The sequence below is a fragment of the Gossypium arboreum genome, chromosome 3, assembly GCF_025698485.1.
Source record: "Gossypium arboreum isolate Shixiya-1 chromosome 3, ASM2569848v2, whole genome shotgun sequence".
In the NCBI taxonomy this organism is placed as follows: Eukaryota; Viridiplantae; Streptophyta; class Magnoliopsida; order Malvales; family Malvaceae; genus Gossypium; species Gossypium arboreum.
Genome location: NC_069072.1, coordinates 127,148,995 through 127,165,667, shown reverse-complemented (window position 1 = coordinate 127,165,667; position 16,673 = coordinate 127,148,995). Strand labels below are relative to the sequence as shown.

The 16,673-nt window shown below is 28.6% G+C and overlaps 1 protein-coding gene and 1 long non-coding RNA gene across 2 annotated transcripts; one reads left to right on the top strand and one right to left on the bottom strand.

Annotated features, from left to right (window-relative positions):
• Window positions 1–1,489: 1,489 nt before the first annotated feature.
• Window positions 1,490–3,229, bottom strand: LOC108489698 (protein ROH1-like). Its single transcript, XM_017794400.2, has one exon. It carries the CDS (start codon window positions 2,998–3,000, stop codon window positions 1,795–1,797), a length of 1,206 nt encoding a protein of 401 aa, XP_017649889.1. The 5' UTR covers window positions 3,001–3,229; the 3' UTR covers window positions 1,490–1,794.
• Window positions 3,230–13,756: 10,527 nt separating this feature from the next.
• Window positions 13,757–15,056, top strand: LOC108489263 (uncharacterized). The gene is made up of 2 exons (XR_001871934.2): window positions 13,757–14,131; window positions 14,982–15,056. It is a non-coding gene; the product is annotated as an uncharacterized LOC108489263 (long non-coding RNA).
• Window positions 15,057–16,673: the final 1,617 nt, after the last annotated feature.

The window sequence follows — 16,673 nt, the reverse complement described above, 5'->3', positions numbered from 1 at the left end:
TTCCCTTAATAATTCAGAACCATTTGTCAGAATCCTTTTATATAATCAAGATGCTGAAAAAGCTAAAACAGATACCCCTGAGTTTTGCAGACAAGTAATATGACTCTTGTGGTTTCCAAACCTGGTTAGGTACACGTCTCCTTCAAAATTTATGAGTTTTTGGAGATGTTCAACTTCAGCTACCTAAACCGAAACCGAAACAATAGGGCTTTGTAGGATAGAAGAAACAAAGAGAACCAAGCTCCCATTACTTTTCTTTCGTGATAGGCTTCATTAAGCTCTGGTTTACCATGCCCAAACCTCTTCAGCGGCCGTGGTTGAGAGCAATGCTCGGCTTCTGTGTCAGCCAAGAAACTAATGACCAAAAGCCATTGTTAGAATTAGACCACTAAATTGGGTTGTTAACTTAAAAACTCAGTTCTAACATGGTTTTCGAAAACGCCTATTTATTTCTTTGCTTTTCCCCTCCAAGAAATCCAGCCTGGACATGCCTGCATTTTAGCTGTCAAAACAAAAGCGTAGATTGCGAGGAGGCAAAGAGCTATAGATCATCAGCTGGAAAGAATTGCAGTTAATGCAATGACAGAAGATATTGTCAAAAATAATGGGAGTATTAGATAAGCTTATATTTAATCAGATTGATGAGAGTTTTAAGTTTCTTTTCACAGTTTAATGAAGAATAGCTCGAGCAGAATGCCAGATATGACTTCCACAAAAAGTGATTCACGTCAAGGATTTTGCCAGTTAGGCCCTGAAAGTAACAAATTATGGCCATACTTGAGCTTCTTCATGAAGTAGCTGCAGTAAAAGTCAAGAAAGGAAGTTGATTTATACAGTGAGAACATACCGTTTAATAGTCTTTTTCAGCCTTTAACAACTTGAAAAACACATGGGGTATAATTGGGTTTTTAAGGATATAACTTATTGCCCAGTCATTTTCACATGAAGTTTATGGCTGAAAATAACTGACTTGAAACCATAGATCTTGTTCTTAAAAGTGCACATAAATAAGATCACTTCATTTGCCAGCCAATAAACAAAAACAAGTACCGACAAATTTTAGCTAGCGCTCAATATGAAGATATTTAAGAACACAAATTTTTGAGAAAACTATTATAAATTATATAACATTTGAGAAATCCACCAGAGATGAGGGGAATTCTAGCAAAGGTCCATCCAGAAAGCCATGCTCGGTTTTTTTGCAATAGAAGAAGAATTTTAATGGAGACCGATTACCTTTAAATCTTTAATTATCTTCCCTATCGCAATAAGCCGGGAGTTGATCATATAATGAATCAAATCCCAGAAACCATCATACAAGAGCTTAGCAAATAAAGGAACTATTTCATTTACTATCTTATTATTGCATCTAAGAGACAGAAATATGAACAAAGAAGCACAAAAAAGAAAAAAAAAAAGTATACATATAGCATTAACAAGTAGACAAAAATTTTGAACACAAAATCAACTACAGAACCAAGATTGCAGATTTACTTAGAAATTTGATTATAATATAACAACACAAAGATGAACACAACATCAGGACCAAAGATCCAACTACATATCCTGCTTTCTTTACACTGATATATGGTGATAAATACAAACAAATCTCTATTTTCTTATGGTTTTCCTCCTTACCCTTTTTTTTTTTTTTTTTGGTGGTGCATACCTCAAGCCCTTTTATCCATCTTCATCTTCATGATCCATGACTTCCCCAAAGCCAAAAACAGACATATTTGCAAGTTGCACATTTGACACTAATGGTGTAAATCAACCAACACAACAAGAGAGCTTTCACTCAGGGTTGTGTCCCCTTGCAAAAGAATCAAGCCCTTCAGTCCGGCTTCGAACAATCCTATGGAACACTTCCCTAACCTGCTTTTCCAGCGGTTCTAAATCTTCCTTCAATGCATCAAGAACCTGCTCCAATTCCTTCACTCTCTGCTTAACTTCCCTTTCCTTGTCCTCACTCAAAGGAAACTGCACGGAATCAGCCAATTCACCCAACAACCGAGAACACTTCTCCATCTGATAAATCTCCCTCAACAGGCCACAAGCATTTTTCCTATCCCTTTTCTTTGACTCCTCCAGAATCCTCTCGTGCAACCAAAGTATTGGAGCAGACCATGGGAACTGCCTGGGAACGTTAAAATGAACTTGCAAGCCACGATCTTGGCACGGAATTGCAGCCACCAATGCCCACATTACAAATAACAAGACAGAACCCATTGTGTAAACAGGCACTGCAAGTCCATTGGTGGCTAAAACCTCATTCCCTCGTGGCGCAGCCAAGTTGTTCCCAATTGCCTGGAGCTGCCTGGCGGCAGACCAAGACCTTGAAACGCTCCAAGACAAGGACCTGAAATGACCCAAAGATCGATGGTGATGATCCTTGGAGTGACTGCCGCTAGTGTTGTGTCTCCCAAAGGAACGGTTCCTATGAGCCAAGGCCTGACCGGAATCTTTCTCATCAAGCATCCCAATTGCTAAATCTATCAACGCCTTCCTCGCGCGACGGAATTGCCCTTCTCCTAGACTTCTCTGATAACCAACATTACTATCACCCAAAGCGCAAAGAACGATTTCTAGAAGCTTCTGCCATTGCCTGATCTGTTCAATCCCGTCGCGAATCGCATTGCAAACATCAAGCGCCTTGACAGTACGCTCGTAAAAATCGGCGATCAAACGGTCCATGGGCGGCTTCTTCACTAGAGCTATGTTGTTAAAAAGTATGACCCGAAATTCCTCTTGACAACAGAGGAAAACGTCGAGCAACTTCCGAACCCACGGCAGAGAAAGCAATTCATCGGAAGGGACAGAAGCTAAATCGTGAAATCTGTCAGCTACTTGCCTTTGAAAGGACTCGATCTCCGCCTCGTTAGACGCCGATCCACCGATCGGCGATTCCATGGCGTGTACTTGATCCCTCCTCACTGGTAATAACGAACGGCCGATATTTGTCAACGGTGACGAAGTTCCTTGATAATCCGTCGCGGGCATGATCACATCGAATAAATAACAAGAATAATGATTAAAAAATCAAAATTGAGTTTCAATTGGATCGAGTATTTAGGATTGAAAATTTGGGGAGAAATAAAGAGGGATATGGAGAAACCCTAATGAAAAAGATGGCATTTTTATTGGGGATTTTTGGACCGCGTTTTATGGTAGTTGGAACTTGGGAATAAAGAAAGGGTCTCCGCGGTCTAAAACCGAGGAGTGCTATTCTTTGTCTTTTAATCTTTTACTTTAATAATTACATATGTATTAATTAATCATATTTAATTTAAATTTCAGGTCAATATACTAATTAAATATTTTAATTATGATTCTAAGCGTTAATTTAGAGGATTGTTTTATTTCTGTTGAGAGTTAGATTTATTTTTTTAGTAAGTATAATGCTAATTCAGTTTAAAAATATAATTTTCAAAAAAATTATTTTGAAATAATGCACTTTTAAAATGCTCCAGAAAAAACAATTTATCATTTAAATATTAATTTTATGAAGCAATTTTAATTAAATATGTTATATTAATTTAAAATATGATGTGTTATTTTTAAGAGTGTGCTTAAATATGGATAGTAATTGAATTAAAGTGTAATTATTGTGGCATTAATTATTCTATTTTATATATACTATAAATTAAACATTTTATTAAGTTTGTGTCACCCATTAATCAAGTCTTAACTCATTTAAAAAATTATTTTACTGTTCCTTTGCATTTAAAATAAATGATTTATTTAAGGGTATTTTAGTCTTTTTTATTTATTAAAATAATAAAATGTACATATGATGATACTTGAGCTTATACCAATTGAGTTAGTAAAATCTTAAATTTATCATTCAACCAAAATTTCAATTCTAATATTTTTATACATTTTAATTTTACCATGCATACTTTATTACCTCCGTCAATTGAATATATTAATAATATTATTAATTGAGATAGTATCACAAATTAACTCAACACTAACTTAAAATTGAATATAATTTTTAAATATTTTTTTATTTTTGAAATGATTAATTAATTGTTAGTGTGGTATACACGCATTCATCATATGGATACCGCGTCAAAAAGTTAACATCATTAATTCTTCTATTTATTTTGAAGTAATTTGATAAATAATTTAAATTTAATGACTAAAAGAGATAAAATTTTAAATATTTTTTATAAATTAAAAAGTCAAAATAAATCATTATATGAAAAATATTATAACTTAAAATATTAATTTTTACAGTAAATGAAGATATAATATCACGTAACCATGTTACGTCAAAGTTTAAATTAATGAGACATTTAATTAACTACATCTAATAAATAAAATTAACAATTTTTGGAGGGTTACAAAAATGACCAGTGGGACAAAAATGCACCCTCTGCAATAATATCAGGACATGTTTGTCAATATAATAAAACTCGAAAATATTAGTGATATAAATAAGTAGAATAAAATATAAAATATGTTAATGAATGGGTAAGTATTAGTCACGTGTGAAAAGGTTAGAGTGAGTTATACACGTGGGAAGGCACAGCTGGGTCTTCGTTGGAGTGCGGATGCCGAGAGGGACTTGGTCTGAGAACCGAACTCTGCTTCGTTCTTCTAGAAAAAAGAGAGATGATGACGTGTGTTATTCTTCTCCTGAAAATACCAACTTACCCTCCTTCTAGAATTTTGAACTTTTTTATTTTTAGGTTAAGTTCGACATGATGAAGTAGATTGATAGCGAAATTTTTAATTTTACAAATTAAATTAATCACTATTTAATATTTAATTGAATATATTAAAAAACAAAAAACATATGCTTATAATAAGATTTAATTTATAACTGTATTAAAATTTTATTTTGATATTTTTATACATTTTAATTTTTATTATGTACATCTTATTACCAACAAAGAATTATGTATATATTAATGTATTTAATTGAGTTGGTGTCATAAGTTAACTCGACGCCAACTTAAAAGTTGATGATAACACTATGATAAATAATTTTAACTTAATTTTTTATTTTAACATCATACATATTTTATTTGTTATTATTAATTAATTTTAAATTATATATTTTATTATTTATTATATGTTAATTTTAAATATACATTTATTTTTAAATTATAGTTTCCACACGCATATGCATGTGATAAGATTTTTTAATATAATTTAAAACACTTGAAAATTTATGTTTTTTTAAATGTTTATTTCTTTTGGATTAAAATATATCATAAGTCTATATACTCTTTTAAATTTGAAAATTAGTTTTTATATTTTTATATTTAGGAATTTAGTTCATCTACTTTTCAAATTTTAAAAGTTAAGTCAAATTGCTAATACTATTAAGATTATTTTATTAAGTTTAGATTTATGACGACGCCCTTTTTAGTTACATTGCTCCCAAATAAATTTTTTTAATTACAAAATGTAGCACAAAAAAGTAAATAGTATTAATAATTTAACTTAAATTTTAAAATTTAAAAAGAAAAATTTAATTTCTTAAAAATAAAAGTATATAAACTAAATTCTAAATTTAAAAAGAGTATGAGCAATTTAAACCAATCTTTTCTTATTCTAATCTTGGCTAGAAAATCAGTACTATAATTTCAATTTTTCGCTATTCTATTAACTTTTTTTTTTGAAACCGAATAAGTGGTTTAACTAATTGACCATCAATTTTCGGTTGGATTGATTAGGATTGTTCAAAACAAATAAATCATTAAAAATTTTAAAAATAAAAAATTTATAAAATTAATTATACATCGTTCAACAAATTTTTTAATTAGGTTCAATTTGTCTGTATTAGTTCTTCAATCAATTGATTTTATATTTCTCACCAGATCAATATCTCAATTAGTTTCAATTTGATTGATTCGGTCCGATTCAAACATCACTACTTAAAAATCGAGCATATATTGCATACTACGCATATAAACTAGTTTTTGAAATTCGATGATTATTGAATCGAGATAAAAGTATATCTTGATTTATTAAAAAAGTTGAATTTAAATATATATATTAATGCTTTTTCTAGTAGTTCACTAATTTAATTATTTTTAAAATTTCTAATATGTACATTTAAAAATTCAATTTCCAACTCGAAGTCGAGATCTAAAACAACGAGCGATAGTCAATTAGTTTAAGGCATTGAGAAGTTTTCGAACTTTAAAAATAAAACCTAATTGAGCTTTAAATTTCAAGTTTAGTTAATTTGGGATTTAATTGAACTTATTCATTAAACCCAGTTTAATTCTAATTTTAAAAATAAAACGCTTTTTAATTTTGGGTTTCAAATTTCAAGTATGGCTTCAACCGAGTAAAAAGCTTGAGTTTGATCAGATTATATCACTAATTCAATTATTATTTTATAGAAATAAGGTTAAAACATTTTAAAAATCTTTATATTCTTCACAAATTGGAAATTTAGCTACTATTTTTTTATTTCTATGAAATTAGTTTTTAAGTTTTTATATTTTAAAATTTAAATCTAACTATTAACGCTGTTAAAATTTCCAAAATAAAATACGTGAATTAATTTCTAAATTTATAAAGAGTACATAGACTTATAACATATTTTAACCTAGAAATATTTATGAAATTAATATATCTATTCCTATATTGCTTTCATATTTTTGTCCCAAAAAAATATAAAATGAGTTTTAAATCTAAAAGAGTTTCCAAGCTTAATAGGTTTTCCAAAATATTTCATTTATTAATTAATTTTATATGTTTCATGTCTGTTTTTTACTTATTATTTATTCTTTATGTTTGAAGTCATTCACTATCCTACATATTTGTTTGATAGAACAAATATGAAATAACACAAAACTTAAAACTACAAATCTCTTTTTTTTTTTTTTTCTTTTCTTTTGGGTAAACTACTTAGTTGGTGTAGGAAATATACTATTACAAAACAAAATCGTTAGCATTAATTAAATAAATAAATCACTTGTAAATAAATGAAACAATAGCTGTGTCGTGGAAGAATCATTGCCTTAGAAGCAAATTCGTCCTGATTGATATAATTGTATAGTGGACGTCGCCCCTCAAGATTAACATAGTATTTCAATATTCATACACACAAATAAAAAAGATGGAACAAATTTGGTGCTGCTCTTTGTCAAATAAATAGAAAACTAATCGTAAATATATTGAAAAGAAATAGGTAAACTATGAGAGAAAAGATAGATTGTTGTTTTGTATTGTTATATGAAATGAGATGAATATCTGAGTAATTTATAGGACATTCTAAAGGGGCAAAACGATAGTTTGTAGGGTTAGTCCAATGGCCAAAAACAACCATAAGATAATGACCAAAAACTGATTTTTAAAAATTGTAACAGCTTAAAAATTGAAATTTGTTAAAAGTATATATATGTATATATAAAGAAAAACAACAAAAAATTTATTCAAAAAGAAACACGCGCAATTCGTGTCAAGCCTTTAACTTCAATTACTTAATGAGGGTAAAAGGTAATATTATATTTAAACTCTCTTGTAAGTCTTTCCTCAACTAATATAAGATATGCCATTTTATATTACCAACATTCCTCTACTAATACAAAAGAATTGAAATTTCTTAAACATAAGAAAAGATCAAATGTGAGAAAAGCAAGAGCGAAATTAATCGCTTAAACAATAATATCATGTGGATTTTCTATCCATTTTAAAATTCTTCCATTCATTTATCCAATTTTGCAAATATATATCTAAAAGGTATTTTTAACATTACAGATGTAACATAATATAAAATTATTATTTTTGCAAGTTAGATTTTCTAATGATTATTATAAGTTATATTTTACGAAATAAGATAGAGAGAAATTAGTCATGTGGGACCAAAAATCTTCTCATCCGTTACTCCATAATTAATGAAGAAAAAAGTTATTCTTAGAAGATTTTATTTATCTTGGTGCCACTTGTATCTAATAAATGATTATTGTAAAAATACGATGAGAATATTAGTATTAGATATTAAATTATATTTTAATTTAATTAAATAATATAGGTAAATTAGTCTTTTTATCTTTAATTTATTTCTATTATTAAAAGCTAATATAAGTTTACGAATAATTAATTAGTGATACATGATGTGTCTCGTTTGAACATATAATGATCAATTTTAATAGTAAAATTGGATAAAAATTTTATCGAAATATTGATTTACATTTTGATTTGATGTATAATGACTAATTTACTGATTTTTAATTAAAAAGATAAAATACAATTTAACTCTTAATACAAAAATCTTCATGATATTTGTACTTCAATATTATTATACATAATATAACAATGGATATCATTTGATATTGAAAATACTTTAATAATACTCCTCAATATTTTTTTTTGTTTTTTTTTTTGCAATATCCAACAAAAGGATGATCCATAAATCAATGGCATTTTTTGGAATGCCCATAATGAAACAGATTTCAAAAAGCAAAAAAAAAAAATCAAATTGAAGATTTAGAAGTTAGAAACAAATTTCCAAATGCCACTGTTTCCACTTGGTTTTTACTTTAAAATTTCAACAATTTGTAGCTATTTTAATTAAAAAAATCGAATATTAATTTTATTTTATAATAATTCCACAACAAAATATGTAAGGTTACTTGGGATAATTTCGAGTTTCTTTTTATAAATTATATTTAATTTTAACCCAATCATGTATTTTAATATTTAACTTAATTATAGTTATACTTGAACAACAAAATTTAATTATAAAATTCAATTCATTTCTTTAGTTTACTTAAAATTGAAAAGTTAATTCAACCGTTAGTAAATACGTAAATTTAAATCGTTAATTTGTTGTATATAATTGTTGGACAGATAATTTTGTCAATTTCATGCATATAATTATTAAATTAATAATTTTTATGATTTAACAATAAATTTTAATTAAAAATAATAAAATTGCTTAATGTTTATATAATACAAAAATTTTAAAAAATCAACTTTTTAGTTGTCAAGAAGTAGGGAATAAAATGCAATTAAAGTAAAAGAACGTAATCACATTAGTTTTCTTAATGACATGGTGAGAAAGAAAAAGAATAAATATTTAGAAAACAAAACTGGAAGCATGAGTTGAAAAGAAAGGAATATGGGACAGTGCGGTGTGGACCTTTAGCCAGCCGCAAGTTGCTTGTCCCCAAAGCCAAGAACAATTATTATTTTATTTTATCTTATATTGTTAGCTTTAAATAAATATGAGACCATCTGTTTTGGCTATTTGCACACGTCTCTTTATTTATAAAGCATATAACCCATCAATTTCACCATAAAACCTGTGCTCCATGTTTTCAAATATAACCCCCTATTTCTCATCTCATATTTCCCATCGTTTCTCATGTTAACATTATTATAAATTACAACCTAAAATTAATCGTGATATTCCATCATAACTTTATTTAATTTTTATCATATGAATATTTTTTATTTTAAATAATATGAGTAGATTTAAAATAAATTTTGGTTAGTTAACTACAAATATAAATGGACTTGAGCGAAATTTGAGGTACATATATCGGATTGAGATAGGCTTGGACAAGCATAAAGTGAATATATCATACTTAAGCTCGACCTAGCTCATTAACATTTTTAGTACACGTACAATAAAGTAAAATTTAAAATTGTATAGTAAATATAATTAAAAATTTGATAAAAATAATAAATAAAACTTTAGTTGAATGGTAAAATATAAATATTAAAAATTATAAAGGTGTGGATTCAAATCCTGTTATGTGTATAATCAACCTCTCTATAATAGTCTAATTTGTTTGTCCAGTTTTTGTCTTTTATAAAGAGGTTGTTGTTATACACATTTAACATGTTGTTATAGAGAGATAATCCATGTAAGCTAATAGGTACATGTATTATTGCTTTTATACATATTTTATTTTACATTCTTTCATGTAATTAATTATAAAATTCATAAAGCTAACGAGTTCAATTAATCAATATGTGTTATTAAATTAAATTAATTAATTTATAATGAGTTACTAAATTTAAGTAATCAATTTTATAAGTTCATGATGTTTTAAATTTGTAGTAAAAATTTAATTAGGGAGCTTCATAATTTCTAGAATTGATATATTTCATTTCACTTATTGAATATTATTTCGAGTTAATAAAATATGATTAATATGTTTCCTCACCGAATTTAATCATTTTATTGAAATAATATTTTAATTAATATCATTTTCATTTAATAAATGATAATAAATAGATTTGCTTATATGAAACAACTATTATTTTACTTAAAATTTAGACCATATACTATTATAGATAACTAATTTAATAACTAATGTACTTTATAACTATGGGTGTTATTGTTATAAGTTTAAAAGTGTTATAGAAGTTTAAAATAAAACATAAAAATCGATCTTCTATAAACTTGGCTTTTATAATGAAATGCTATTATAGCAGGTGATTATCATAGAGAGAGTTGATTGTATTTATATTTGTATATACAAAATGTATAAATGACAAAACTACTCTCAAAATAATAAAACTTATTTTTGCAAAGTAAATGTAATTTTGACGTTGCCCAACTAAATTATTACTCAATTAACTCGTGACATTAAACTTGAAAAATATTTAATATCAGTAGAGATATATAAATATTAAAATTGATGACATACTTCAATATTGGATTAAAATATTTGTCTTATTTGAACTTCATAGCCGAAGATCAAATCATAATTATAAGAAAAGGAGATGTTACTAATTTTGCTTAAAAATTAAACCCCAATTGATAAGAATACCATCCAGGTTTATATATAAATAAGTATTATCTTAGGATGCGTATGATAAATTAAAATTTAAATATTGATTTTTATTGCTAAATATTATAAGTGTTGAATTTATATGAAAAATTTGTTTGATAAAGTAATAAATATAAGTTTTGAATATAATTATGTTGTTTTATAAAAGTAAATACTGACTTTTAAAGATTATTAATTTTTAATTTTAATATTATTAATATAATATTTTATATTATTTTGGATAGTTTTGAAGAAAGATAAATATAGTAAATTGAATATCTCATTTTTTTAAATTGATAATTTATTTTAATTTTAATAAAATAAAATCAACTACTAGAGTTGTCCATTGACAGGGTCGGGCCCTAATAAAATTTTGGGCCTAGGCTCAACTGATATTAAAACCTATAGTATCGATACAATAGAGAATGTATTGGTACGTTAGTGAGGGTATCAATACTCAAGTAATTTTTTATTAATTTTTAAAACATCGAACCTTAAAACGGTATCAATAGTAAGCAGGGTATCGATACTTTTGTGAAAGGTACCGATACTTTGTTAAGGTAACTGAGCTGAGCTGGGCTCGAGCAAAAAAAGCTTACCAGAGGCCAATTCGCTTAGAAAGCGGGACTCATTTTTTTATCTAAGCCCATATTTTAGGCTTATATTTTTGTTGAAGTCCTCCTAATTTTTGAGTGAGCCTTTAGGCTTGGTCGGGTGGCCCAATCCGTGAACAACTTTAGTAACTACCGCTTATCTCATTCAAACATTTTTTTGTTGAAAATTTTATATTAAGTAAAAGTTAAAATAATTATCAAACACATTTAAAATATTAAATGTTAAAACTTTCATTTTAATGGAATGAAAATTTTAATAATTTACCAAACACACATGAAATTTTAAATTTAATTTTAATAAAATTATGAATTAAATTTTAGTTTAAATCAAATGCATACAAAGATTAATTCTTAAAAAAGAGAGCAAAAGGACAAAATTTAAAAATCTGGTAATAAAAAAAAAAAAACGAACGGTTGACAGAGTCAGGTATCCACGTGCTAAGGATAAGGAATTATAAAATTCATTTCTCACACTTCAATCCAATCAAATGTGAAAAAACAAAAAAAATCGAAGCTCATGTATCCCATTCCCACCTCATGTTTTTACTAATAAAAATACAATAATTATTAATAAATACGTTAGTTTTATTTTATTTTGGTCAAATATATCAAAAACAATTTATTTAAACATGGGTGAATCTAGGATTTATTTATTAAAATAATATAAAAATAAATAATAAGAAAATAGTATAAGATCTAGATTAATTATAAAATGGGACGTTTTTACTGTGTTCTTAGATGGAGTTAACCTGTTAGGCGGTATGCAAAAAATACAACTATTTTTTAAATATCAAACAAATACTATATTAATACAAAAAATAGAATTGAAGAAAGTAAAAATAAAATTGACATGATGTGGTTACGCCAATATATCAAGAGACAACGGTTTAAAATAAAAAAAAATCAGACTTAAGCGAATTCAGATTCACTTAATCATTTTAATAAATATAAATATAATATAAAAACGTAAATTAAATACAATAGGAGCCATGAATTGTGTGGTACCTATTGTCAATAATGTGAAGGCTTGACTGTTGACCCTTGACCTTGAAAGTTCGGTAAAAATTGAAACTCTCAAAAAAAGAAAAAGTCAAAAGGCACAAAAGTCACAAAAGTCACAAAAGTCACGGTCTTAACTTTGCTAGCGATGGATGGTCTGGTCTGGTCTGGTCATCCCCCTTGAAAGTTCTTCACTCGCAAGAAATGTGGGGTTCAAAGTTAATCTAACTGATTTTGTTTGTAATTTCGATCACTGTAACTGAATTTCGAATCCAACAATCCGATCTGTTAGGGTAGGTGAAGTTTATTAAACCATGCATTAACTTAGATAGTGAGTAACATTACTGTTGAATTTTATAAGGGAGATCAGTAGAAAATATTCACAAAGTACGAATTGAAATATGATAATCACTACTCATCTTCTAAATACATGAAAATTTTAAGAAAAATTGAATCGCACATGAATCGAAGTAACGTAAATGAAAATCTCAAACGTTTGCAACAGCAGAGCATGAAAATCTAAGCATTCGAGCAGTGATTGTTTCATTCTAAATAAGATAATAGCAAGATTTATGGTAAAACTAAACCTCTAAATTCAAATAAATATAGTTCATACTTCATACTAACAGCAACAGAAAACCTCTAAAACTGAGTTCCCATCACTGGGCTAAATACACTAGGATCTCAAAGAAGCCCAATGGATCTAACCAAGTTATCAACGTCAACCCTTAATTTATAACAACTAAAAAGGTGTAATTTAAAAAAAGATCCCTCAGATTTCATCACTATCTTTAATTCAACGATAGTGAAGCTCATTATTTTCATGAAAACAGAGATAAAAGGAAACAAAGTCTTAACGTCTTAAAAATTCCAAATTCGATAATAAATTTTCCGATAATATGTACAATATTTTTTTAATAAAGAAAATAGCAACATCGAAACAAAAAGACACCTTAGTTCAAGGCAGATAAACTAGAACCCACCATAAACAGTTCTTTAACCGATTAAGGGATATTCTAATAAATAAAATCGTAATAAAATATGTAAAATATTTTGCATCTCGTGAAAGATATTATCAGTATAAATTAGGAGAATTAAATTAGACATAGGAAAAAGAATCATTACATTATAGAAAAACACAAATTGAAAATCGGGTATAGACTAGTTTGGCTAAATTGAAGTTGACGTAAAAGACAGAGAATTTAAGGGAAAAAAATACTTTTTAATTCAAGGATATTATAAATTTAGAAAGGTGGTGAACGGTAGGGCAAAAGGTGAACTATTGTACCCTTAAGCTTAAAACATAGAAGCAGATATTTTTTAAGGGCACTATAGTCATTTGAATATTGAATGAATAAAAGATATGATATTAGGAGATAATTTTTTGGTTGGGACTAATCCTAACCCTTGGATTAATGTTTTCCAATTCAATCCTAGCCATTAATATCTTTTAAGGAATTAAAAGGAAAAAGAAAAATAAAGAAAAAGAAGTTGTCTTCATTCTTCATTTTGGCCGTATGGGTTTTTGGAGAAAGAACACTCCATCTGTTTTGCTATTTTTTTTCCTTCCATTATTCCACCAAATTCTCACCTCTCTACACAAATTCACCCACAAAAGCTTCTTTTACCAAGATTGTTTACATGATTTGGTGGCTATTTTGAAGAGAAAGAAGTTGAGAAAAGAAAAGAGAGCAAAGGAAAAGAGAAGTTGGAAGCTTAAAGAAAGAAGCGGAGAAAAGGAATTGAAGCTAGTATAGCTTAATTTTGGTATGTGCTCACATTATTTTAATTTCCTTGAATTTTATTATTATTATTATAATTTTACTAGAACATGAAAAAAGATTTAATTTATAAAAGAATGATTTGTGTTAATATAATATATTATATCTATTCTTGAAAGATGAAAGTTTTAAAATATTTTTATATGATTTTTGTGAAGAATGGTGATTTTTAAAACATTGATTTATATGAATTGATTATTTGAATGCATTTTGAGGTATTTTGAAAATATGGTACACAAATGATTGGTGAAATTTGGAATTATAAACGTGTACCTGCTATTCAAATGAATAAATTTGTTAGTTAGTCCTGTTGCGCATAGTACTGGTTGAGTATGGTCTGCTACACCGACCAGTTAACCCTATTGTGGAGAGTGTCGTGTGTAGGTGGAGGGTTTATTATGGTGTGCGACATCAGCCCATTAGTCTCATTGTGGACAATGCCGTGTGTACGTTGGTGAAATTTATATTACATCTCGTGTATCTGGAGTTTACTAAGGGCTATCGAACAATGATATTTGTATAAATTCTTGAAATTTAATTCTTGAATGAGAAACATGTTATATAAGTTTGAGCTGAATCGGTTATTGTTATATATATTCACGATTAAGAAATATTTCAAGAGAATTATGGGTTTGGGTTTATCTAGTATTTTATTTTCTTAAATTTTTGTTATATTAATTTGAAAGTCTTATAATGTCATTTATGAATTATTCTCTTGTATATATTTCCTTTATATTTGGATGTTGTAAAATAGTTTAATAAATTAAGTTAAAATCATTTGAGCACCACTAAGCATAAAAACACTTAACGCCTTCGATTTTTTTTTCCGTGTGTAGGTAGTAGATAGGAGCAGTGAAGATAATATTTCTGTATTTGCGCAAGTCGGAGTCACATACATTGGCACAGGTGGATATTCAAGTCACTCTTATTTTATCTTGTATATATATTTTGGGCGTTTTGGCATGTATATAAGTTTTAGTTCGTTAAATGAATGTATAACGTTATTATTAGTTGATAAAATCATGAGAATATCTTAGAAGCTTTATAACTAAAATTGGTATTATTAGACTTTGATATGATATGAAATATTTTAGTGAAGAAACTTAGAGAAAAAGATTATATTATTCTGCTAATTAGTTTACACCTATAAAGAGAGGAATTCACACAAACAAGGAAAATAATCCCTAAAAAACAGTAACTTCCTAAGAATCAGTGATTGAGATTAGTTTCTATTTACAAGAGAACTCCTAGTAATAAGGTAAGTTTTATGTCCTTAATCTTAGGAATTCCAACACTCCCCTCAAGTCGGAGTGTAGATGTTTATCAAACCCACTTGCCAATAACTTCTTCAAACATGTTTCGCTCAAACTTTTAGTTAATACGTCTGCAACTTGTTGTCTAGTAGGTAGGTAAGTGATGCACACTTCTCCCGAGTGTATTTTTTCTTTTATAAAGTGGCGATCTATTTCCACATGTTTGGTGCGATCATGATGCATAGGATTATGTGCTATCTTCGATAATTACCGGTTTTCACAAGACATTTTCATAGGCCCGTGTAAGGCACTTTTAGTTCCCCATAAGTCTTTGTATCCAAACTCCTTCGCATATACCATGAGATAGTGCTCGATATCTTCTCTCAGACTGCTATGCGTGCTAAAACAGATTTTTTTGCTTCTCCACGCCACGAGATTACCCTAAACATAACTACAATAGCCACTTGTAGGCGCCTATCGTTATCAGAACCCCGCCATCTGCATCGGTGTAGACTTCCACATTCAGTTGGCGCTTTCTTGAAATGCGTGCCTTTACCAGAGTCCCTTTAGATACTTTAATATTCTATATGCGCTTCTAAGTGCTTCTCCTGGGGCATGCATGTATTGACCGATAACACTTACATCAAGGCTATGTCCGGACGGTGTGAGATAGGTAGATGAGTCTTCCTACTAGTTGTTGATATCTCCCCCTGTCGATTTCTTTTCCATCCTCATCAGTTCCCAATTTAAGGTTAAATTCCATAGGAGTTTCGGCTGGTTTGCAGCCCATCAAACCAACTTCTAACAATAGATCAAGAACATATTTCCTTTGGGAGATGGAAATACCTGTTTGGGACCTTGCTACATCCATACCAAGAAAGTATTTAAGATTCCCCAAGTCTTTAAGCTCGAACTCTGTACCAAGGAATTCTTTCAACCTCACAATTTCGCTTGAGTCATCTCCTGTTAATATTATACCGTCCACATAAACGATGAGGATGCAGCATTTTCCCTTTTCCAAGTGCTTGTAGAACATGGTGTGGTCTGCCTGCCCTTGAGTGTAATTTCTGCTGGTCATAGCTTTTGCAAATTGGCTGAACCACGCCCGTGGAGATTGTTTCAGCCCATACAAGGATTTCTTCAACTTACACACTTGGCCCTTGCTTTCTTCAAACCCGGGTGGGAAATCCATGTACACTTCCTCACTTAATTCTCCGTTGAGGAAAGCATTTTTTACATCCAATTGAGTCAAGTGCCAATCAAGGTTGGCAGCAA